The sequence below is a fragment of the Triticum aestivum genome, chromosome 1D (assembly GCF_018294505.1).
Source record: "Triticum aestivum cultivar Chinese Spring chromosome 1D, IWGSC CS RefSeq v2.1, whole genome shotgun sequence".
In the NCBI taxonomy this organism is placed as follows: Eukaryota; Viridiplantae; Streptophyta; class Magnoliopsida; order Poales; family Poaceae; genus Triticum; species Triticum aestivum.
Window position 1 is genome coordinate 185,827,001 of NC_057796.1, and position 24,081 is coordinate 185,851,081.

At 42.8% G+C, this 24,081-nt stretch overlaps 1 protein-coding gene across 1 annotated transcript; it reads right to left on the reverse strand.

Annotated features, from left to right (window-relative positions):
* Positions 1 to 3,026: 3,026 nt before the first annotated feature.
* LOC123180899 (F-box/LRR-repeat protein 15) lies at positions 3,027 to 17,158 on the reverse strand. The gene is made up of 17 exons (XM_044593086.1): positions 16,353 to 17,158; positions 14,251 to 14,512; positions 14,024 to 14,156; positions 12,828 to 12,927; positions 12,550 to 12,747; positions 12,195 to 12,465; positions 11,986 to 12,084; positions 11,813 to 11,901; positions 11,268 to 11,367; positions 10,995 to 11,165; positions 10,642 to 10,794; positions 5,725 to 5,885; positions 5,422 to 5,620; positions 4,493 to 4,956; positions 4,333 to 4,396; positions 3,556 to 3,645; positions 3,027 to 3,468 (listed from the first exon to the last, which is right to left on the reverse strand). The coding sequence occupies exons 1-17, from the start codon at positions 16,769 to 16,771 to the stop codon at positions 3,391 to 3,393; spliced, it is 3,051 nt and encodes a 1,016-aa protein (XP_044449021.1). The 5' UTR covers positions 16,772 to 17,158; the 3' UTR covers positions 3,027 to 3,390.
* Between the last annotated feature and the right edge of the window lie 6,923 nt (positions 17,159 to 24,081).

A 24,081-nucleotide genomic window follows, 5' to 3' on the forward strand; every position in this document is an offset into this window, starting at 1 on the left:
CCCTATTCTGCCCTAGGCTATAAATAGACGACCCCCTCCTCTCTTTTAAGGTGTAGCAAAGCATATGAGATGAACTAGAGAGCTTTGCTCCTTAGCTACCTCTCCCATGGATATCAAGGCCTCCATGTGAGAAGATCCCTAGAGGATTCAAGGCCCCTCTCTTCTAGAGATTGGAAGAACTATCTACCCATTTTACTTTCCTATTGTTGGATTTGGATCTTGAATCTTTTATGTGTATGTGGATTTAGCGGACGCGTGACCTTGGATTTTGTCTTGAGTGTTCCTCTCTTTGTGTTTTCCTCTTAATTTTTCCCTTTCCCACCTCCAAGTGTGAAGAAGATCACCAACTAGGGTTCCACCCTACATCAGCAAGGTTCTAGTGGTTCATAGTGACACGTGGCAATAGTTCATGACAAGTGAGGCAAAAACATTATAGGCAAGAACAATTGCAATATAAGATGTCTGTCACTTTCTACCTGAGAATGGATTATATTTGAAAGAATGGCTCTTGATACTTTTGACTACTTTCAATATAACTACCTATGAAATTGCTTTAGTGGTAAGATGTCTAAGCATATATTTGTATCTTTTGTACTCGTTGCAACGCATGGACTCTTGTGCCATCAAGACAACATAGATAAGGAGAACATCCCAAAATGTGCATCCTAGAAGATGAATTTCACTATTCAATCTACACTGACCACCACAAACCTACGTCGCACTCGGTAAGAAATTTATCAATTACTCTCACCCATCTATTCATTTGTCCAACATCATTGTGTTGTTGGTTGTTGTTGGTCGCACACACTATGATACATACATCCGCATACATGAACTAAATGTCAGCTTATCCTACGGGTGTATCATGGTCATGTCTTGTAATTCTTCACAGGAACATTCAAGATGGATAAATATTATCATTATACATGCCATCCGCATACATGAACCAAATGTGAGCCTATCCTACGGGAGTATCATGGTCGTCTGTTGTAACTCTTCATGGAACGTTCAAGATGGATAAATATTATCACTCGTGACCATTTGCATCACACATGCCCTTTTGCTAGCTAAAAGAAAAGAATGCATTGGTTTGCATGATGGAAGATATGTGTTTCGAAGGAACATGGAGGTATGGGTTTTTGTGATGTTCACAGTTTCAACTTGGCATTACTAGCGAAACAGTGATGGAGATTGATTGAACATAATGATTGACTATGTGCCCGAGTGTTAGGAGCTAGATATTATGCAAACGGAGATATACTTAACTGTGTGCTGAAGGAAGGATCATCATATGTATGGAGAAGCATTTGGGCAGGAATCCAAACGTTTAAGAAAGGTTGCATATGGAGAGTAGGAGATGGTGCTAAGATAGACATATGGACAAATTGTTGAATCCCAAGCAGTTCGTCAAGGAAAGTAGTAACTGTGAGGGGTAACCAAGTCTTGTCAAGAGTTATTGATCTCATTGATCCTGCTATGGGTGAGTGGGACGAGAAACTAGTTCGGGATACCCTTTGGCATATTGATGCAGAACGTGTATTGCAAATCCCTTTGCATCATCAATCAACAGAGGACTATGTTGCATGGAATCTCACAAAGAATGGAGTATTTTCTGTTAGATCAGCCAACTATAGGCAATGGGAAGACACATATGGCCGAACCACTGATGAAAATCGACAAGGTGGCCACATCCGGTATGGAAGAAAATTTGGAGTTTGGAGCTTCCGGGGAAAATTAAAATTTTCCTATGGAGATGTCTACACAATACAATCCCTTATTTATGTGTTCTGGCTAATCGTCATATCAGCAATGTATCATAGTGTCCAGTTTGCGCAGAGGGAGCAGAGGATATCAAGCATGCACTCTTCACTTGCTCTCGAGCTCGGACGGTATGGACTGCATTAGGGATCTGGCATATCATTTCGGGTGGATCCCTGGTTAATCGTGGGGGACCTAGGGTGTTGGAATTCCTCATGTGTGATCGCTCATCACAGCAGGCGTACAATGGCCTGGTTGAACTCCCAGAACTGATAGCTACAGGCTACAGCTAGCTGGTTTATTTGGTGGCAGAGGAGACAACATGTGTGTGGGGAGACCGTGAAAACACCTTAGAGATCAGCGCCGGCGATTCACACCTTGGCTTTGAATTTCACTCGAGCAGCCTGGAAAACAACTCAAACACCTGAAAGGAATTCTTGGCCCGCTCGCAGCAAGTGCTAAATGTTGACGCTTCTTTTAGTGAGGAATTTCATTCGGGTTCATGTGGAACTGTAGTTCGGGATAACAACGCAGCTTCCACTTCTCGCATTGAGCATGTGGCTGACGTTGTAGCAGCGAAACCGGCAGCATTGCTTGAAGGCATGAATCTTGTCCAAAGTTTGGTAATTAACAATACCATGGTGAGGATGGATAACTATACGCCTTAACGAGGGATATTCTATGGTGGCGGCTCCAGTAAAAAATGATTGTAGAGAGATTTTGAGAGATTTTGGGAAGGTTACTATTGATCATTGTAATAGAGTCCATTGTAGTTGCTCATGAGCTAGCTGAGTGGGGGCGTGCAAACAAACCTTCTCTATGGATTGATGCACCCCCAGAGTTTATTGCAAAATCATTAGGGACAATGTAAGCATTATTAAGCATTGTTTGATGATTAATAAAGATAGCCATGAAGGCCTTCCCTTCAAAAAAAAAAGAGGGTGGGGGGGGGGGGGGGTGGGGTGGGGTGACCTGCGTTAATATCAGCTATCAGCGCTCTACGCAGGTCTTGCAAATTCTTTTTTGCCTTCTACAAAATCAGGGTAACCTTTGGGTACTCTTAAAGAAAGCCCCTTTTTTTTACACAACAGCATTTATTAGTTACTCAATTTTCAAGGATACAAGTGACCCAACGAATGCTCTTGGATCAAGTACACCAGGTTTTTTACCAAGAGTTCACAGCATCAGCAGCCGGCAGATGGAAACGTCTCAGTTGCATCGTCACAGTTGAGACAGATTAATAAAGACCGCAGAATCACTGCACCTTATGAGAGAACCATAGAACCTGGTGTAATTTCAGTCAAACTTAGCACCCCATGTCATCAATGAAGCATACAACATCGACGATCCAAACAAGATGGTTATTCATTCATATAAATACAGATCTGCTTACTCCATCACTGCACCTCAAAAGCAAATACAAACTAGGAAGTGCGGTTTCCATGTTTCAACTAGATTCAACACAAGAAATCGATTGGAAGAACAGGTTTCATGTCAGCCCTGGCTCCCTAATACATGCAGCCATACAATATATTGGCGGTGCTGCATATGTACAAGAGTACGACATGGCCTTTTCTGTTTCAAATCTGGACTATTTACTCGAGTCCATTAAGAAGACCAGAATCCTTCATACTATGCGATGGGGCTGCTCTGGATGCGCTTAAGAGTTGGGCAAACAGCCTGTAGCCTGCCAAAATCCAGCGTGTTTATCTGTTGAGAAATAAAAGGGGCTACTTAGAACAAGGAAATTTATACACATGATTAGACTAGTAGTGCACAGCAAATATTAAAGCTTACTTGTGGACAAGAGTGCACATTGAGGATCTCCAATGCACCGCAAAAGGATAGTGCAGATTTCAGTTCATCCTCTTGCAACATTGTGCATGCCTACAAGTCATATTGGAAGAATAAAGTATATGTAATAATACTAGATGAAGCACATACATGACATGTCTAGCCTATCTGTTACAATTATCAATATTTCAAAGTTTCGCGCCATATAAATAGTTTGTTTAGACAGAAGCTTGTCTAAGCCTACGAGGTCCATTTACAAATTTTGAGTATTTGGCCGAGGAAGAAAGGAGAGGTTAATCATTACTTAGCACAGTTTGAGATACAACATACATAAATGCTACGTTTAAGTTGTAGATACATTCACATCCTGGGTAAGATGACTAATAATGATAGCATCAGCTGCAAGGAATTAGCAAGTGTAGATAAGTATCAAGCCCTCCTCATTCATGTCACCAGAGGATAATTGCTACAGGTCTGTTAATTATTGTAAAAGGTAGATAAATTAGATGCTTTTTTTGTTACTGCAAACTCATACTCTGAATTTAACAGTAAAACCATTTACACCTTACAACATAAAGGCTAAAAGGCGATCATCGAAAAGAATCAGTAAAAATGAAGAATAACAGATAACTTGGTATAATCATGCTTTCAAGAATTAGAACAAACACCATCAATATAATCAACAGAAGCAGCATTAAATTTATCCCTGAATTTCCTATACACTAAGAGATCATGCATGCTCACAATGGGTTCAGGTGAGAGTTGCATTAAGAACAGTACCAAAAGTTGGAGGTTAGCCAATCTTGGGCAATCAAGCTTCAGAATCTCCAGTGAGTTACAATTGCTGCAAAAAAAAGCAAGTAGAATAGTACAAAGTGTAAGAGCAAAAGATATTGAAAAGACAAACTTAGGACAGTACAAAAATTAACATTAGCATTACCTCAAATTTAAATTGTAAAGATTGGAGCACTTCAAATCTACTTCCTTCAAGTTTGCAGACAAATTAAGGTTGATCTTAGACAAATTCAGATAGTTGGCCGTTGAAGGAATAACAACTTTCTTAATATTTGGACAGCCAGTACAACTGAGAACTTCAAGCTGACAATCCGAACTCTCCCTGATCTCTTTGGTCTTGTCTGGTGCAGAATCAGGGGGGAAAGCATCAATTGGCATGTCACCGGACCGGCAATAGTCTGATCCACATACCAATTCATGCAAGTTCGTACATCCGTTTAGGTTCACATTAACCAAATTTGTACAGCACGCGAGAAGCTCTTCTATTGCAGTCTGCCCAATGGACGAGTAGGACAGATCTAGCTCAACGAGCATCGGTAGAGCACCCTCTCTGTAGAGTGGTTCCAAAGATGAATCACTGAGATACTTGCAAGCTGAAAGTTTCAAGACCTGCCCCCCACCCCAAAAAAAACAGATACGGTAAGAACAGAGTAATTTCATTTTACCATGACATATTACATATCTACTCCTCCATGTAACATTATGGTAACAGCATCACATATTAGAAAACCCTAAATGCTGGACCAGTTCACAAGAAGATAGAATAGAAATGAATTGCCATGACTGCTCCTACTAATAAATGTTGCAGAGAATATACTCATCACACCATCTTCCCTATGGTACCACATAGATGGGAACAATTTCTTAATGTACAATATAACAACATATCAACGAAAGAATGAACATATGGCATATGGTGTGATGTCTTAATATATAAGTATTACAAAGAATGGTGTCAATTGCCGTGTGTATAACATTAGCAAGTCCAGTTCAATAAGATTTTGCATTTGCCATATGCTGCATGACAAGATTTACAACAACAAAATATTTAAAAAAGAAACCCAAATCAGGTACCTTCAACTGCAGACAACTGTCAAAAACCGGCTTCAAGTTCATCAAAAATGTATATGATAGGTCAAGCAAGGCCAGCTTCTGAAGGCAATGCAGAGAAGACAATCCACGGACGTCAATGGATAAACATGAAGACAATATAAGATGTTCAATAAGAGGGCATGCTTCTGCTGTTTGGGACAGCGAATCATCCATAAACTGTCTGAACACAAAATAGTACAGAAACCATTAATACCAGCAAATAATGTTTAGCAGTTTGCTTTAGATTAGAAAATGAACAGGAGAGATTCAGAAGCACGGTACAACCTGCAGAAAGAGGCATCTAAAGATATCAAGCAAGGACAATTAATTGAAGCCTCAGAAAGGACACCACAGCCCTTCAGCTCCAATATAGACATATTTGGGGCCTCTATGCGTAGAACACTCAACTTTGGACAAATTCCAAGGTTTAGGGATTCAAGACCAACCTAGAAAAGAAGTAAGCATCAGAACATAGAGATATATTTATTTATCTAGGTACTCCCTCCGTAAACTAATATAAGTGTTTAGATCACTACTTTAGTGATCTAAACGCTCTTACATTAGTTTACAGAGGGAGTAATAGTTAAAAAGAGAATTTCGTTTTTTCCAATTGTCTACAATGTTTCACAAATATGGCTAAAACCACCCTCTGAAGCATCAGTAACCACCCGCCTATGTAGCGAAATAACAAATCAAACAGCCTCTGCAAGGTTCCTCACAAGGGTAAACAGGCAAATAAAATTATAAGCTCAGCAAAACAACTGTGCATCTAAAGCACCAATACACCGAGATGGGGCAGTGTCCAAACAGCCTCTGCAAGCTCCTCACAAGGTTAAACTGACAAATAAAAGTATAAGCTCAATAATAATAATAACTGCAACTCTGAAGCTCCAATACGGTGACATGGAGGTAGTGTCCTCGTCATGCGCATCCCCAAGTATCCCGCTTTTTATTGGAAATTATTAAGCAGAATAAGAAATATGGCTGGGATGCACATGGGATACATTCAGATCAGGCAAGGACCAGTACGAAGCTAATCCTAGGCTAAAAGGTATCCTGCCAGGCAGCCAGCCATCACTCATTGCCCCAGTGTCCCGCCGTCCCCCAGCGACCATGCTGCCACCTCTACTCGTTACCCCCCTCACATCCTAATCTCTCCCCTGCCCCCTCCCTCTTGTGCTGCTGCCAATGCTGGCTTGCTGCTTTCTAGCTGGTTTTCTTCTTTGCTGAGTTGCTATCATTGCTGCGGTGCTGATGCAATTGCTAGAGACTTAAGGGAATGGTATAGCCAGCGGTAGCTAGTATCTACCGGCAGATGGCAATGTTGGCGTTGAGAACATGATGTAGGAATATTTTGCAAGCTCCAAAGAGGCAAAGACCATGGATGAGGAATTAAGGTTCATTTATCAATGAAAAGGAGAGCCAGACAACTAACAGGCAATAGTTTGATCTCATGTCTTCAAATTATATTTTAGCTTTATACATGCTGCATATTTATACCACCGCTGTCAGTTTTTCAAGCTGTGGTACACGGGGACAACTGCAAACAGAAATGGAGTAGTCATCTTGATCAACAAGAGCCTCAAGTATGGAGTAGTAGACATCAAGAGGCATGGGGACCGGTTTATCCTGGTCAAGCTGGTAGGGGACTTAGTTCTCAATGTTATCAGCGTGTATGCCCCGCAAGTAGGCCACAATGAGAACACCAAGAGAGAGTTCTGGGAAGGCCTGGAGGACATGGTTAGGAGTGTACCTATTGGCGAGAAGCTCTTCATAGGAGACCTCAATGGCCGTGTGGGTACATCTAACACAGGTTTTGAAGGGGTGCATGGGGGCTTTGGCTATGGCATCAAGAATCATGGAGAAGATGCCTTAAGCTTCGCTCTAGCCTACGACATCATCGTAGCTAACACCCTCTTTAAAAAGAGAATCGAATCTAATGACTTGTAGTTGTCAACACTCTAGCCAGATTGATTTCATCCTCTCGAGAAGAGAAGACAGATTTCATCCTCTCGAGAAGAGAAGACAGGCATGCTTGCCTAGATTGTAAGGTGATACCTGGAGAGTGTTGTCCCTCAGCATACGCTTGTGGTGGCTGACTTCCGCTTTCGGATTCGAGTCCAGCGGGATAAGCACGCCAAAGTCACTAGAACGAAGTGGTGGAAACTCAAGGGGAAGGTAGCTCAGGCTTTCAAGAAGAGGGTCATTAAGGAGGGCCCTTGGGAGGAAGGACGTGATGCAGACAATACGTGGATGAAGATGGCGACTTGCATTCGTAAGGTGGCTTCAGAGGAGTTTGGAGTGTCCAAGGGAAGTAGAAGTGAAGCTAAAGATACCTGATGGTGGAACGATGATATCCAGAAGGCTATTAAGGAGAAGAAAGATTGTTTCAGACGCCTTCACCTGGATAGGAGTGCAGAAAACATAGAAGTGCAAGGTGGCAAAGAAGGCCGCAAGCAAGCTATGAGTGAAGCAAGGGGTCGGGCGTATGAGGAAATCTACGAGAGCTTAGACACGAAGGAAGGCAAAAGGGGCAACTATAAGATGGCCAAGATCCGAGACAGGAATACGAGGGATGTTGACCAAGTCAAATGCATCAAGGACGAAGCAGGTCAGCTCTTAGGACGAGGAAATTAAGCATAGATGACAGTAGTACTTCCACAAGCTGTTCAATGGAGAGAATGAGAGCTCTACCATTGAACTGGACGACTCCTTTGATGATACTAGCAGGCATTTTGTATGGCGAATCCAGGAGTTTGAGGTCAGGGAGGCTTTAAAAAGGATGAAAGGAGGCAAAGCGATGGGCCCTGATTGTATCCCCATTGAGGTGTGGAGAGGCCTCAGAGACAGCGATAGTATGGTTAACTTAGCTTTTCAATCTCAGGCAAATAAGATACCAGAAGAATGGAGGCGGAGTATATTAGTACCAATCTTCAAGAACAAGGGGAGTGTTCAAAATTGTACAAATTACCGTGGAATTAAGCTGATGAGCCATACAATGAAGCTATGGGAGAGAGTCATTGAGCACCGCTTAAGAATGACAAGCATGACCAAAAATTAGTTTGGTTTCATGCCTGAAGGTCGACCATGGAAGCCACTTTCTTGGTACGTCAACTTATGGAGAGATACATGGAGCAAAAGAAGGACCTGGATATGGTGTTCATTGACAGGCCTACGATGAGATGACACAGAATGTCATGTGGTGGGCCTTGGAGAAACACGGTCCCAACAAAGTACATTACCCTCATCAAGGACATGTACGATAATGTTGTGACAAGTGTTCGAACAAGTGATGGCAACACTGATGACTTTCCGATTAAAATAGGAATGCACCAAGGGTCAGCTTTAAGCCCTTATTGTTTTGCTTTGGTGATGGATGAGCACAAGGGATATACAAGTGGTGTATGCCCTTTGCGGATGATGTGGTGCTAATCGATGATGGTCGGATGGAGGTTAATAGGAAGTTGATGCTATGGAGACAAACTTTGGAATCAAAAGATTTTAGGATTAGTAGAACTAATCCCGAGTACATGCGGTGCGGTTTCAGTACTACTAGGCACGAAGAGGAGGTTAGCTTTGATGGGCAGGTAGTACCTCAGAAGGACACTTTCCAATATTTGGGGTCAATGCTATAGAAGTGGCGCCAAGCTTCTGGCGTTCTCTGTGCCAAGAGTGCCACAAAAGCTAAAAGGCGGGTTCTATAGGACGGCAATTCGACCCGCAATGTTGTATGGCGCTGAGTGTTGGCCGACAAAAAGGCGACATGTTCAACAGCTAGGTGTACGGAGACGTGCATGTTGAGATGGATGTGTAGCCGCACAAGGAAGGATCGGTCCTGAAAGATGATATACGGGATAGAGTTGGGGTAGCACCGATTGAAGAGAAGCTTGTCCAACATCGTCTGAGATGGTTTGAGAATATTCAGCGCAAGCCTCCAGTGCATAACGGACGGCTAAAACGTGTTGATAATGTCAAACTTTGGAATCAAAAGATTTTAGGATTAGTAGAACTAATCCCGAGTACATGCGGTGCGGTTTCAGTACTACTAGGCACGAAGAGGAGGTTAGCTTTGATGGGCAGGTAGTACCTCAGAAGGACACTTTCCAATATTTGGGGTCAATGCTATAGAAGGATGGTGATATCGATGAAGATGTGAGCCATCGAATCAAAGACAGATGATTGAAGTGGCGCCAAGCTTCTGGCGTTCTCTGTGCCAAGAGTGCCACAAAAGCTAAAAGGCGGGTTCTATAGGACGGCAATTCGACCCGCAATGTTGTATGGCGCTGAGTGTTGGCCGACAAAAAGGCGACATGTTCAACAGCTAGGTGTACGGAGACGTGCATGTTGAGATGGATGTGTAGCCGCACAAGGAAGGATCGGTCCTGAAAGATGATATACGGGATAGAGTTGGGGTAGCACCGATTGAAGAGAAGCTTGTCCAACATCGTCTGAGATGGTTTGAGAATATTCAGCGCAAGCCTCCAGTGCATAACGGACGGCTAAAACGTGTTGATAATGTCAAGAGAGGTCGGGGTAGACCAAACTTGACATGTGAGGAATCCGTAAAGAGAGATCTGAAGGACTAGAATATCAACAAAGAACTAGCCATGGAAAGGGATGACTGGAAGCCCATCCATGCGCCAGAACCATGAGTTGGTTGTGAGATCTTATGGGTTTCAGCTCTAGCCTACCCCAACTCGTTTGGGACTAAATGCTTTGTTGTTGTTGTTGTATACATGCTGCATACTCAATTAATTATTTATGCTTGCTGTGTCCCATGAGGTTGTTTCTGGAATTTTTTACTACAAAACTTTCCTTGTGACCGGATCTTTTTATGATGTTGTATCCCACATCCCCATGTCTAATCCCCATATCAGTGCTTCTTAGAACTACATATCCTTTTGACACACCATTCTAATGCCTACATATCAGGCAGATGGTATGAGTGCAAGTACTACCTATTTTTTGGAGGAGGGGGAGTGAATGAATACGCATATAGAGTTGGTGGTGGTTCATTCACCTCTTAAGTTACTATGAACTATCACAATTGTACATCCTACGAAGGACATATGGTTGATTTGACTGATGTAAATTTTGAGATATTTTCTATACAAACTCAGGGTTCATACCAGCAAAACAATTCAGGCATAGCTCCAAAAAACTGTGCTACATCTCAAAAGCAGAACAAACAAAAAAACTCACCGGGCAAAATGATGCTCTTTCAAGATGATCACAACCATCAAGAATCACCACTTGAAGCTTTGGGCATGCAAGTTTCAGGAATGTCATGGAACGGCAACCAGCAAGTGAGAGATTAACCAAAGAACTATTATTCAGTTCCACGACACTCAAACTCTGAGATGAGGAAAATTTATCAACAAGAATACACAGGCTGCCAGCAAATGACACTACTTGATGGAATGGAATAATGTCACATCGTATCTATTAAAATGCTACATACTTAATTAAGAAATTATTCTAGCAGAGAGGTGGTGACGTTCCATGTGTTGATTTATAGATGGCCAGAACGTAAGTTGCCTGTGCATACATCATACCTCACAATTATCAAGAATTAATGACCTGAGCATGGGGCAACCCCCTCCGTCACTGAGAACTTTGCAGATCTCATTTGTCAATGACTCGCAATCACTAAGATCAACATCAATTAAATTGTGGCATTGCAATGATAAATTACATAGGCTCTCTTGTTTTTGAAGCACCAGTTTCTGCAGATAGTCACAAATTCAGCACTCCGTAATTTAAAAGAACATTCATTTAAATTAGTAAACATATCATAAAACTGCAATGCATGCAAAAAATGAACTAACCTTAAGAGCATTTGATGTTATGGTAACACAACGAAGTGCTGAGCATCTGGAAACTTTTATGTAAGAAAGCACAGGGCTTCGCAGATTTAAATCAGCAAACCTAACATGGCAGGTAATACAATCATATATTGAACAGGGAGAAAAACTGTAAGAAAACATTGACAACGAACAAATCCTATATACCTAAATAGTTGAACCCCACTACTTCAATTTCTATCAACATGCACACATGCCACCTCACCGCACATGGCACCTCATCACCACACTACTTATATTTCTCCCAACATGCATGGGAAATGCTATTATATTCTCGCTCAACATGCACACATGTCACCTCATTAATTCCACCACTTCTATTTTTTCAACATGCATGAAAAATGCTACTTATATTCTGTACATCAAAATACAAAAAATCATATGTATTTTCAATTTTCATTTTCAAATCCATATTCCAGACAACCGAATCTTACTAAAATGTATTGCAACCAATTCCCGCAGCAATGCGCGGGGTATCATCTAGTATAATGAAAAGCCATCCCACTCACTTGCGGAGGTGTACAAGACTAATATTCTTGAGATGTGGCAGATCCAAAGACACAGATGTCAACAGGCTACAATTATCAAGTTGCAACGCCTGGAATGATTGGGGAAAAAATCCCATTAGATATCAAGAAAAATCATACACATAGCAATAACCAAAGGGAGACTGAATCACTACCTCAAGTATACGACTAAAACATACTGCACCCATTGAAGCAGATGTGATTCCCTCACAACTTGATAGTCTCAAGTCTACCAACATTGGAAGCTTTACCGACTTCAATGGAAACAAACAAAGAGAACATGTGTCAGACATGTATGATATATGCAGTAAATAGTGGTAAGGATGATCTAACAGGCATAAATCAAAGTCATAGGGTAACGAACCTCGAAAGAAATGTTGGGGCAGTTAGATGCATCAAGAACAGAAAGATTTTGACATGCATTAGCTATCTCACGCAATGTCTCATCAGTAACACACGAGCAGGATGACATATCTAGTGACGCTAACAGTGGACAGGCTGTCGCTGCTTGACGAATTGCAGTGTCAGAAAGCTTATGGCAGGACTGAAAATCCAATTCAAGCAACTGAGGACAATTGAGTGATACATGAGCCATGCCAGTTCTCCTCAGAGACAGTATTCGAAGTTGGTGGCATCTGGATGGTAAAAGAGCATACATTAGTTAAGAAAACATGCAAACCTAATTACACAGGAGAACTAACTGCACAAATAGCTATTACCTGATAGATACTCTGAGTGCACGACACTTCACAATTTGAAGTTCATGCAATCCATCATGATTAACAGTTACCTCTTGAATGCCACTACCAAGGGATGCATCACTGACTGTTAAAGTATTTAACAATGGGCATTCAGCCAAAGCCTGAAAAAATGTTTCTCCCAGTTGTCCCTTGCCCATTATCAAGGTCTTAAGATGCCTGAAAACCACCCAATTAGAAAAAGAGAGAAGGGGGAAGATCATTACAGCAGCGAAGAAAGAAAATGACTGGTGAAAAACCTTAAGAATGTTATTGCTTCAATCACTAGGCTTTCTGCACTTAAGACACCAGACAAATTGAGATTTGTCACATTCTGATAACGGTGGCAAATATTAACAACTGCAAAAGCAACATAATGATAAACCAGGTAAGCAACACAAGGTAATTCAGTGGGATCACAAAGAACATCTTAAATGAACACTTTTAAACTACTAGTTGCAACCTGTAGCTTTCACAATAAGAAGGATGGGCAGTTTAGCTGAACGGCTTAGTAGAGCAATTAAGCATTTATGGTAAAATATATAAAATTATAGTCAACAAGTTTCAAACAAGAAACAACAGACTTCTATCCAATAAATTTGCAAATAATTTCAAACAAACATGTGCTCCCAGGAGTCAAACCATGTTTGTTCTCTTGATTATTTGTTTGAAACTTCATGTTATTTCGCCTCCCTCCACCCCCACCCCATCCCCTAGACAGGAAAATTATTTGCAATGATATCAATGAATGAAGCTACATTCATTGATTCATACAATCGAACAGAGGTCAGAATATAATAAAGGAAAATAATGAGAATGATACCCAGACGATCAATTCTTAGCTAAACCATGACACTGGTGCACAACTATACATCCAATCAGAACATCTCAACACTCGTCCGAAGGCTGAAAAGAGAGTGATAATGTGACTTCACCATAGAAGACGAAATTAGGAGTGATTACAGTTGCTGCAGATTATTTGTTTCATCTATATAAATTAATGTCAATGGGTTGCCTCAAACTTATATAGAGGTAGGTCCTAACAACCTCAGCTAAACGACAGAATGCAATCTAATCTGAAAAAATCTTGTGGGACGCAATTCGATCTTGCCATTATTAATTAGGTTTTTTTTTGCGGGGGCATTATTAATTAGGTTAAAGGCCAGGCAATGCAACTAAACCGAAAACCCTAAATAATTGGGCAATTGTTATCATTGCCTTTCTTTGCATGCCACTAATGGCTCATTGCAATGGCAGTAGATAAGTAAGTCATCACTAGCATGGATTACATATTACCACCTCCTTACTTCACATACATATGGATGTCTCAATGCACACATTATTCAAATGTATTTCAAACAGAAGTTATTACATAGAGTATGCACATGTCAATTGTATTCAGGCCGCATGCATTCAATAAATAAATGAAAACGACAGAGCAAAGCAAATAGCATACAGTTCTGCAGAGATATTCTGGTGTTCTCAAACTTCAAATATTTCCAGAAATCCTCATGCATACTAGCAGACTGCCACTGTTTGCAGGCAGCCCCTGCTCTACATAAATCCTTCTGGCATAAGAAGGAGAATATCTGTAATGGCACATTCAAAAAACTTAGTCAAAGTTGAATGAAGCGGTAGCAATATGTGGATACGGAGAACAATTAAAGAAACATAGAGGCACACCAGGTGCAAGAGATCATCAGATAGGTCCATTCTTATTTCAAGATCTTCTGCATTTGTTCCACCTGATCTTTCTACATCACAGACACCATGACTGTTGGTCTCCCTTGGAATATCATTCCCACCATCATTTGAGATAAGCGACAAACCAAAATCCAATTCATTTTCTGGACCATGTGACAGCTTCAAATGGTCATGTTCAGCAAAAGCATGCAAATGTGGTGCTTCATATCCAAAGAAGGATGCATTAACACCAGAGCTTTCTCTGAAAAAATATAAGTACACAAGGATTACTAATCAAGAGAACCATAATTAACAAATTTGCATAACGGATTAACAGGTTGAACAATTTTTTGGTAAGCCCACTAGACTCCAACAACAATCTAAGCAACTTCCCAGGGATGTAAGACAGAATTAAAAGGTGTCCACAAAATAGCTGTATGATGACACCCATCTGCTGTGCATCGAATGCAACCCAGCAGATAGAAATGAAGCGAAATAACTAACTATTCAATCAAAATTTCTAGTTAAACACAAGTAGTAACCACATTAATACACCTATAACCATCACAGCAGCAGTAAAAGGCAGACTAAAGCAAAAATAATCAACTGATGCAGTCCTATCTTCAAATACGATATCATCAACACTCAGGAGAATCTAAGGTGGTCATTTTCCTTGTTAGTCTAATGTCTTACAGAAGGAAACCCTAAACCACAACACTATGCGAAACATGTAGGGGATACTATTTGGAATAATCAAGATATCAGAAAAAATATGCATTACAAATTAAAAAACCTATACATCATATCATACGAACTATAAAACATGAGTGGATATACTTTCAATCTGAGTCGTCCAAAATCTTTACCTTAATTCTATATTTGCCCATCAAGTGTGATTAGGAACCCCCCCCCCCACCAATCACTCCTATACTTATTGTCTCATTATTATAATTGATGTCTTTTAATTAATCCCAATTTTCAATTACCACACTGTATCATATCATTCGAATTATAATATAAATATAAAGCACTATAAAGCACAAGTGGATGGGATACTTTCAATCTGAGTTGTCCAAAATCTTTAGCTCAATTCCATATTTCTCCATCCAGTGTGATTAGAGTCCCCCCCCCCTCCATCACTCCTATACTTATTGCCTTCTTATTATAATTACTGTCTCTTAATTAATCCCAATTTTCAATTACCACATAAAAAGAAATTGGTGTTTCCTATGGTTAAAGAAAATGTCAGTACCGAAAAGATATATTTCTTATTTGTCAGTTATGTAGTGCTAGAAAACCTACAAATAAAGGTCAAATATGAGATAAAAAATTGTGCTTGTAACTCCATGTTTTTTATAGTTTTCTTCCCCCTCAGGAATAAACCTAGACAATACATGTATAAATAAGAAAATGTACTTGAAATATCAAGAAAATATTTTTCATATATTAGCCATGAGTTGGTCGCGAGATCTTATGGGTTTCACCTCTAGCCTACCCCAACTTGTTTGGGACTAAAGGCTTTGTTGTTGTTGTTGTTTAGGTTCATCAACTTGATCTGCCCTAGTACTGTGCGTAGTCAGAGAGAATACAAAAGATCTTGCAAGGACGCAGCACACAAAGAAATGGGCTAGCGATGCATAGAGGCAAGTAACTACTGGATGAAACATGATTAGGAAAAAATGAATTATGGAAGAAGAATGTTGCGTGGTTAATACGAGTTGCTGTATGCAAGATTAATTCTAGAGTTTCTCACAGATCATCTCAGAGATAGTCCCTTCAACGCAGTAAATTAAATAGTGTTAGCTCTACAGAAGGATATATGTGCCAAGAAAACCATAGGGGGACACTCTATCCGCTGCAAGCAAAGATATTTGTTACCCATCTCAGCATTTCTAGTGACAAGTACAAAATATTAAATTCTCTCTACCACACTCCCTGATTTTCCAGGGTGGCTATGCTAAAGCAAACTACATGAAAATGACATCAAGTGACAATCCTTGCCTGCAAACAGAACTAGTAGCAACAAAAAATCCACCAAACAAATTTGTTAAGAATCCACACAGCTGCAAGGCTGCAATGCAATAGAAAGAGTAGCAACTTACTCGCCAAAAGCACCCACTTTAGGACGTTTATTCTGCAGGTCCCGATCTCCATCCTCACTCCCTTCCTCTTCCTCGACATTGTTGTGCTCCTCAGCCTCGCGAGCGCCTCCTGCATCAGCGTCTGCGCCACCACCTCGCCACATGTCACGGAACCTGAGTGGCGGGACAGGAGGTGAATCCCAAACGCTCTCAGCAGCACGCGAACTCCCGGCAGCGTCAGGGTCCCATGCCGGGAAGACCATCGACCATCTCAAGGCGGGTGCCGGCGGCGGCACCGGCACTGGCGGCAGATGCCAACCCCGGCGCCCCAGAGACAGTGCGAGCTCCAGCTCCTCCTGCGCCTCCTCGTCCATATCTTCACCATGCCCGGTACCCTCGCCGCTTCCCTCCACGCCCTTCATCTTTCCCCCGTCCGCCATCGCCTCACACCACCGCACCAAATCCTAGCCCTAGAACTACCCCCTCCGCCAGCATCCTCGGCCAACCAACGGCGACCCAGACACCAGCCCGCCACGAACCACGAGCAAACTCCAACGATTGGGGCCGACGCCTCGCCAAATTACACCGAATTTGGTCGAACCGGATTAGGGATGCTGGAGGGCGGCGGCTGACGCTCGATCCAGGAGGGACACGCCAGCAAGGTAAGGAGCAAGGGTAAGCGGCATCCGTACCAGAGCGGTGGCCTGAGGCTGCACGGATTGGGCGGATCTGCGCGCGGCGGAAACGGTGGTGAGCTGGAGGCCGCTGGCTCGCGAGTACTTCGGAAATGGGGGAGCGGAGGCGAGGGTGAGAGGGAAAGAGAGAGAGAGAGTGCTTGGGCCGTGGGAGTTGTAGGTTGCGGCCAATCTGCTCGATATTACCTCTGACAGGTGGCGCATGGGGGCAGGGGCCCTGTTGTCAGCCAGTCAAGTTTTTACTGGGCTTTGCTCCTGTGTGGGCCTTGCATTTGCTTAACGCATCTCGTTCTACGGGATGCTTCTGCGGTCGCTCACCATGACCGATGGGGCAGATAGTTCGGAGTTGTGAAGACGAGTGGATGCCATCGCTCTGCCTTGTGGGACATGGATCTCCCTTTATTTCTTTTGCGGGTGGGACATGGATCTCCCTGTCACTGCAAGCAAGAGATGTTGCGCTCCCGTCAGGTTTGTGACCGACTCGTTTTGATCTCGCGCTCGACGCCTGACGTGCGTTATTTTTCTCTACCCGTTGCCCCAAATGACGCAGAAGCCATCTCAAACCATGCGCGTGGTAAAAAAAACTTGCATTTTTCAATAACTTTTTGGTTGAGCAAGTACATACGATAATATAAGAATTTAGGCCCCTTCGTATAAAGTACTACCTATCAAAACATGGGACCAGATGTTTCAATACATTTTGTGGCTGCTCTGTCAGGCGCTCGACTTACCTATCAAAACCATCGCCGCCGCCAACAAGATTTGTCGTGGTTTCCTGTGGAAAGGCCGGCGCAATGTGCATGGAGGGCACTGCATCGTGGCATGGGACCAGGTGTGCACGCAAAGGAATATGGCGGTTTGGGTGTACCAAACTTGTGCTTGCTAAACACCACGCTTAGGGCCAAATGGTCGTGGTTACAAAGGACAGATCCAAGCCGACCCTAGTGCGAGTTTAACTTACAAGTCTCCGACAACTCAATGAGCTTATACAAAGCAGTCACAAGGTGCACACTTGGGGATGGGGAGACCGCGCAATTTTGGACCGACTGGTGGCTTTGGGACGGCTGCATTGAGGATACCATGCCACATCTATATGTTGTGGTTAAGAAATCGGGACGGAATAAAACGGTTAGACAGGCACTCACTGACGGATGGTGGCAAGACATCTCCCCGGACATGAGCGCACAATCTCTACTGGAATGCATATCGCTGGTAGACGCGACCCAGCACATTGAGCTGCTGCAAGGTGTGGACGACAGGATCACTTGGACATGGGAGAGCACGGGCAGTTTCTCCGCACGATCGGCATACCGTGCTCACTTTGCGGGAAGAATAGAGAATGTTGGAGCTGTCCGGATTTGGAGATCGCGGGCGCCGCCAACATGCAAGTTTTTCACGTGGCTAGCGGCGCGAAATAGATGTTGGACAGCAGATAGGCTACATCGCCTGCAATTACCACATCCGTCGGCATGTCCCTTCTGTGACCAAACCCCGGAGACTTTGGACCATCTACTGTTGGGGTGTGTCTTTGTACGACAGGTATGGAACAAGATCACAAACACCCGGGAGAGGCTAGATTGGACGTCGTCGGTGGATGCAAACCTCGTGCAGTGGTGGACAACCCTGAATCCGCAAAAACATGTTAGGAGGGAGACGTGGACAGTGACATCACCGGTGGTCTGGATGTTGTGGAAACATATAAACGACATAGTCTTCAACGGAGCTTCGCCATCGGTAGACGTCGTGCTTACGAGGATCGAATTGGAGGCACAAGACCGGAGGGCGGTCGACCTGCTTCAGGAACAAGGTCCCGACACATGTGTGGTAGATAGGTTGGACAATGGCGAGTAATCTGCACGTGGATTTAGCGCTTTGTTAGCCGTGGAGGCGTTTGTAACAAAACCCTGGCCTTTTCTTGGCCCCTTCTATCTATGATCCCGGTGTGTCAACATGTGACGTGTCCCTTAAAAAAAATATAAAGTACTACCTCCGTCCTGGTTTATTGGTCCCCTTCATATTTTTGTCAAATTTGACTATAAATTTAACTAACAAATATTAATGCATGTCACCAAATATTATATCGCTGCATTCATATTTGAACATAGTTTCTAATGGTATAATGTTTGGTGACGTGTATTGATGTTTTGTTAATTAAATCTATGGTCAAAATTTGACACTAAATACGAAGGAACCGACGGAGATAGTAGATTACATAACTTTATTTTTTTTAATATAAGTACCTTCAAAATTGTAGGTGTTTTCAAAACATATTTTATACCATGGTCTTTCTTTTACTGTTAGGATTTTATATACCAAAACAGAGTAATTTAGGATCATGAATAATAATTTTGATTTATACATATAGTAATATTCCTCTCCAATTGTTACAGGTGAGCATATCCTTAGATAGGATTGCTTTCAAAATTCATACTATCTAAATCATCTCTTATGGTAATAAACTTCAGTGAAATTCTCGGGAACATGATAGTAATAGGATTGGTTGGAATAAGTTGCGCTATAAATGGTCCTTTGGAATCATAAAATGTCGATATCTTTCTTCAATTATTGCTCAAAAGCACATGCCCAGGATGTTGCCTCCAAAAGCTTACCCTTGCAAGTCTTCAATCGCTATATCATCTAAATATTATCTGAAAAGGTTAGGATGAAAATAGAGTATAAATATAGTTATACCAAAAAAAAACACCTTCAGTAGGCAAGCCTTGTGGCATTTGTAATACAAAACGAGCATACAAATCGACAGTAGAATTTGGAAATATTAATCTTCCGAAGTCCTGCATAGTGCCTTAGCACAATATATGAGAGTATAGTAGTGCACATGCTATGCTGCAGAAGATTAAAAAAATATACTCCCTCCGGTCCAAATTTTTAATGTGAACTAAAACCACGGCACTTATTTTGGATTGGAGAGAGTAGATAACAATAATTAGGAAATTACAATAACGATCTCTTGACAGAAAGCACAGGGGTGTGTCGATATAATTAATAATTTAATCACTGGAGATTGAGAAATAAACAATGCAATTCCACATAGGTCAAACCATCATTTGTTCCAACATAAAAAATAACAATACCAGGTTCCTGTTCCACGATAGGACCTCGATCTACCAAGCCAAACTAAAAGCATAAACAAGTAAACACGATGTGTTTATCTCTTCAACAGTGCAAAAAGTGTGTATTGCCATCGAGCTACACCTACAGTAGAAATGTAAATCAAGCTAAAACAGAAGCAGGCCCCATTTGAGAATTCTTGGATGCTCTCGTAAGTCATATATGTAAGTAGCTTGACTGCAGTTTAACCAAAACAAAAAAAGGACAATAAGATTCTTCAGTGACTTGTAGAACCTTCTATTGTTGAAAGGATCGGTATGGTCGACTAGAAGGGGTGAATAGACGACTAACAATTTTTAACTTCTTTTAGCAAATTAGGCTTAACAACAAAAATAGGTTGTTTAGATATGCAACTAGGTGGACAACCTATATGACAGGCTCATCAGCAACAAATGCAAGCATAATATATGAGGACATCACTACTACAGTTACACCCACAACCCCTTCTGCTACACATACTGGACCAACTACTAGAGCTCGCGCACGCCAATTAAATATTTTTGTTTCTTTGTAATGTTCTAATGTTCGTGAGAATATGATGCTACCTAAATTAAATACATTTATTTTGCTTACAAATGAAGGAGCCAACATGGACAAGAAGGATAAACATCAGAGCATGATCAACCATGGAGATGATGGCGCCCACAGGGGGGAAATAATGGGGTTTCTGGTGGAGTTTTCAGCACTTTGGAGCCACCATGATGACATACAAAGGACATGGACAAAATATACAAGATGGTCTTTCACAAATTTTGTCCATAGCTTAACATAGGTGTTGAGCCACCTTATTTTTGGGCTAGGCCTATGTAATTTCGAAATACACTTAACAGGCTGTTTTGAGTCTTTATATCGGGAGATGACCCCCGGGTAGGCGCATCAACTCTTAGCAATTTTCAAAACACCGAGGCGGCAAGCGCCCCTCAATCCCGCTCGCCCTCCAGCCGGCCGTTCAGCTCTAGGCTGGCTGGGCGCAACGACAAAGCTCCAGCCGGCAGATGGCGGGTCAACGTCCGTCCCACATCCTGCCATACGACAAGATCGCTCCCCATGATGAGGAGAGCATGGCAACAGTGCACCCCTCACCGTTGACTAGGGGAGGCATGGCTACAGTGCGCGCGGCTCCGCTGACCAGGGCGACCAACGTCAGCGCGGCTCGGCATTATGCCAACTGCTCCTTGATGCGGCGGGCGACGTGCCACAGTGGCGTCCTGTCAGCGGGCCCCACGAGAAGATGAAGACAATGACACCAAGACCCCGCCCCACTGTAGGATCGAAAGTATGTCTAGAGGGGGGTGATTAGACTACTTGACCAAATAAAAATCTAGCCTTTTCCCAATTTTAAGTCTTGGCGGATTTTAGCAACTTTGCACAAGTCAAGTAATCAACCTACACATGCAATTCTAAGAGTATAGCAGCGGAATGTAAATCATTGCATATGAAGGTAAAGGGGAGGAGTTTGGAGGGGGCAAACGCAATGTAGACACGGGGATTTTTGGCGTGGTTCCAATAGGAGGTGCTATCGTACATCCACGTTGATGGAGACTTCAACCCACGAAGGGTAACAGTTGCGCGAGTCCACGGAGGGCTCCACCCACGAAGGGTCCAGGAAGAAGCAACCTTGTCTATCCCACCATGGCCATCGCCCATGAAGGACTTGCCTCACTTGGGTAGATCTTCACGAAGTAGGCGATCTCCTTGCCCTTACAAACTCCTTGGTTCAACTCCACTACAAAAAAAATACACTTCCGTGATGATACGTGTTTGTCACAGTAGGTCGCGTTTTTTGTCATGCATGTACATCCATGACAAATTTATGACAGAATCAAGGTAGTCATACATGTGCTGTCCTAGAAGTGTTCCATGACATTACCAAAATTATCATCACGGAAGTGTCCACTTCCATGACGATAAATCGCGCGTCACAGAAGTGCTTTCGTTAAGGGTGACCGACACGTGGCATCCACCGTAACGGAACACCGTTAAGCTATCGGGTTGGGTTTTGGATCCGATAACCCGTTAACAGCCCCGACCAATGGGGATTTTCCACGTGTAAAATCATCATTGGCTGGAGGAAACACGTGTCGGCTCATCGTTGGGACAGATGTCATCCACTTATTGGAAAGAAGGCGCCTATGATACGTCGACACGTGGCACGGCCCAACAGAGGCCCATTCTTGTGAAAAGGCCGGCCCGTTTGACTTGGTCAAAAGGTGGCGGGCCGGCCCATGGAAAGCCTGTTAACGGCCTGTTCGCATATAGCCCATTTACAGCCCGCTAACCCAAGGCCCGTTACGCCCTATCCGAATTAGGCCCAGTAGCGTCATCTGGGCCATCCAATATGATTCCAGCGTGTTTTCACTTCTGGCCCATGTATGGCCCATGACGTCTTTCGGCCCATATGAGGCCCTATGTAACTCTTGGCCTATTAACGACACGTGGTGAAACTGGCCCGTAATGAACAGTGTATCACTTTACACCCATTAACGACCCGTGGTGAAACTGGCCCATAATGAACAGTGTATCACTTTATACCCATTCACGGCCCGTTATTCCGTTGGGCCATTTCCAGCCCATGTTATCTTTCGGCCTTCTCAGAGCCCATTTATTCTTGGGCTCATTTCCAGCATTCGTTTACTTACGGCCCGTTACTGTCATTTTCTGCTTGTGGGCCAAATTCAGCCTGTGGTTATAGTCGGCCCGTTTGTGGTCCGTTAATACGTTGGGCCATTTTCATAGTGTCATCAAATACGGCCTATTAACGATGGCCCGTTATGGTCGGCCCATGAACGGACGATTCCAACTCTAGCCCGTTTACGGCCATAATGCGGCCTGTTATTGGCCCATGTTTGGCCAATCGATCATACAGCCCGTATAAGGCCCATTGATGATACGGCCCGTAGAAGGCCCATTGTTTCTACGGCCCGTAGAAGGCCCATTGTTTCTACGACCCGTAGAAGGCCTACTGTTTCTACGGCCCATAGAAGGCCCACTGTTTCTACGGCCCGTAGGAGGCCAAGTGTCACTACAGTAAATATTAGCCCATGGTTATTGTGGCCTAGTTTTAAAAAATAGGTTATTGCAGCCACTAGCAAACCGCGGAAAAAGAACTGCACTGACTACAAGCAAACAAATAAACAAGACAACAAGGAAATAAATAAGCAAGCAACTTATGCTAGGCTATCACGGCTATTACATATATTACATCCACTGGGCATCAAAGTTCGCCACCAGTGCAAATATAGGGAGCAAAGCAGCATATAAACGCCGCAGCAAAACAAGTCCAGAACTGAAACCACTTCAGAGGAGTTCAAGAAACAATATCCTGGGTACCCATAATGCTGGCAAGATGCTTAGCAAGCTTATTAACTTTCTCTTGTTTGGCGCTTAAATCCTCCAGCGCTTGCTGTTGCACAAGAAAGTACGCATCTGAATTCTGCAGGGACTTCCTCAGTCCTTCGGCTTCTTGCCGCAGCACAGCTGACTGATGCCTTTCAGCTTGTAGCTGAGACTGATGAAGCCGAAGTGATTCAGGCAGCGAGTTCGAAGAGCTTGTGCTAGCGGTACTGGCCAGTAACTCGAACACTACATCAACGCAGGACTGTGGGGCTTTCTCACTATCTACAAGATCGTTTTTATCACCTTTCTTGGAGACCAACAGGGTTATCTCACTATCTTGAACCTTATCTGCATTACTTTCTCTACCATTGCATAGTGGGGTGCTCTTCTCCAATATTCTGTTTGCATACTACAAGATAAACAAGCAGACAAATCACAGATTTAGCTTGTAGTATACGAAACTCATTTTGGTAAACTGGTTCAGTAGTAAGGTGGACAGGATAATAGGATGAAACAAACATATATCTATGTACTATGGTCACTGTATTGTCCATATCATTCTAGTTTATGTTGCCTAATCAAGATAGAGA

Coding starts and splice junctions, on each gene's coding strand:
- LOC123180899 (XM_044593086.1), bottom strand. CDS start 16,771: ATGGCGGACGGGGGAAAGATGAAGGGCGTGGAGGGAAGCGGCGAGGGT. Junction 11,902..11,985: donor GTTTTAGTCGTATACTTGAG/GTAGTGATTCAG, acceptor CAATCATTCCAG/GCGTTGCAACTTGATAATTG. Junction 4,957..5,421: donor ACAGTTGTCTGCAGTTGAAG/GTACCTGATTTG, acceptor GGTGGGGGGCAG/GTCTTGAAACTTTCAGCTTG.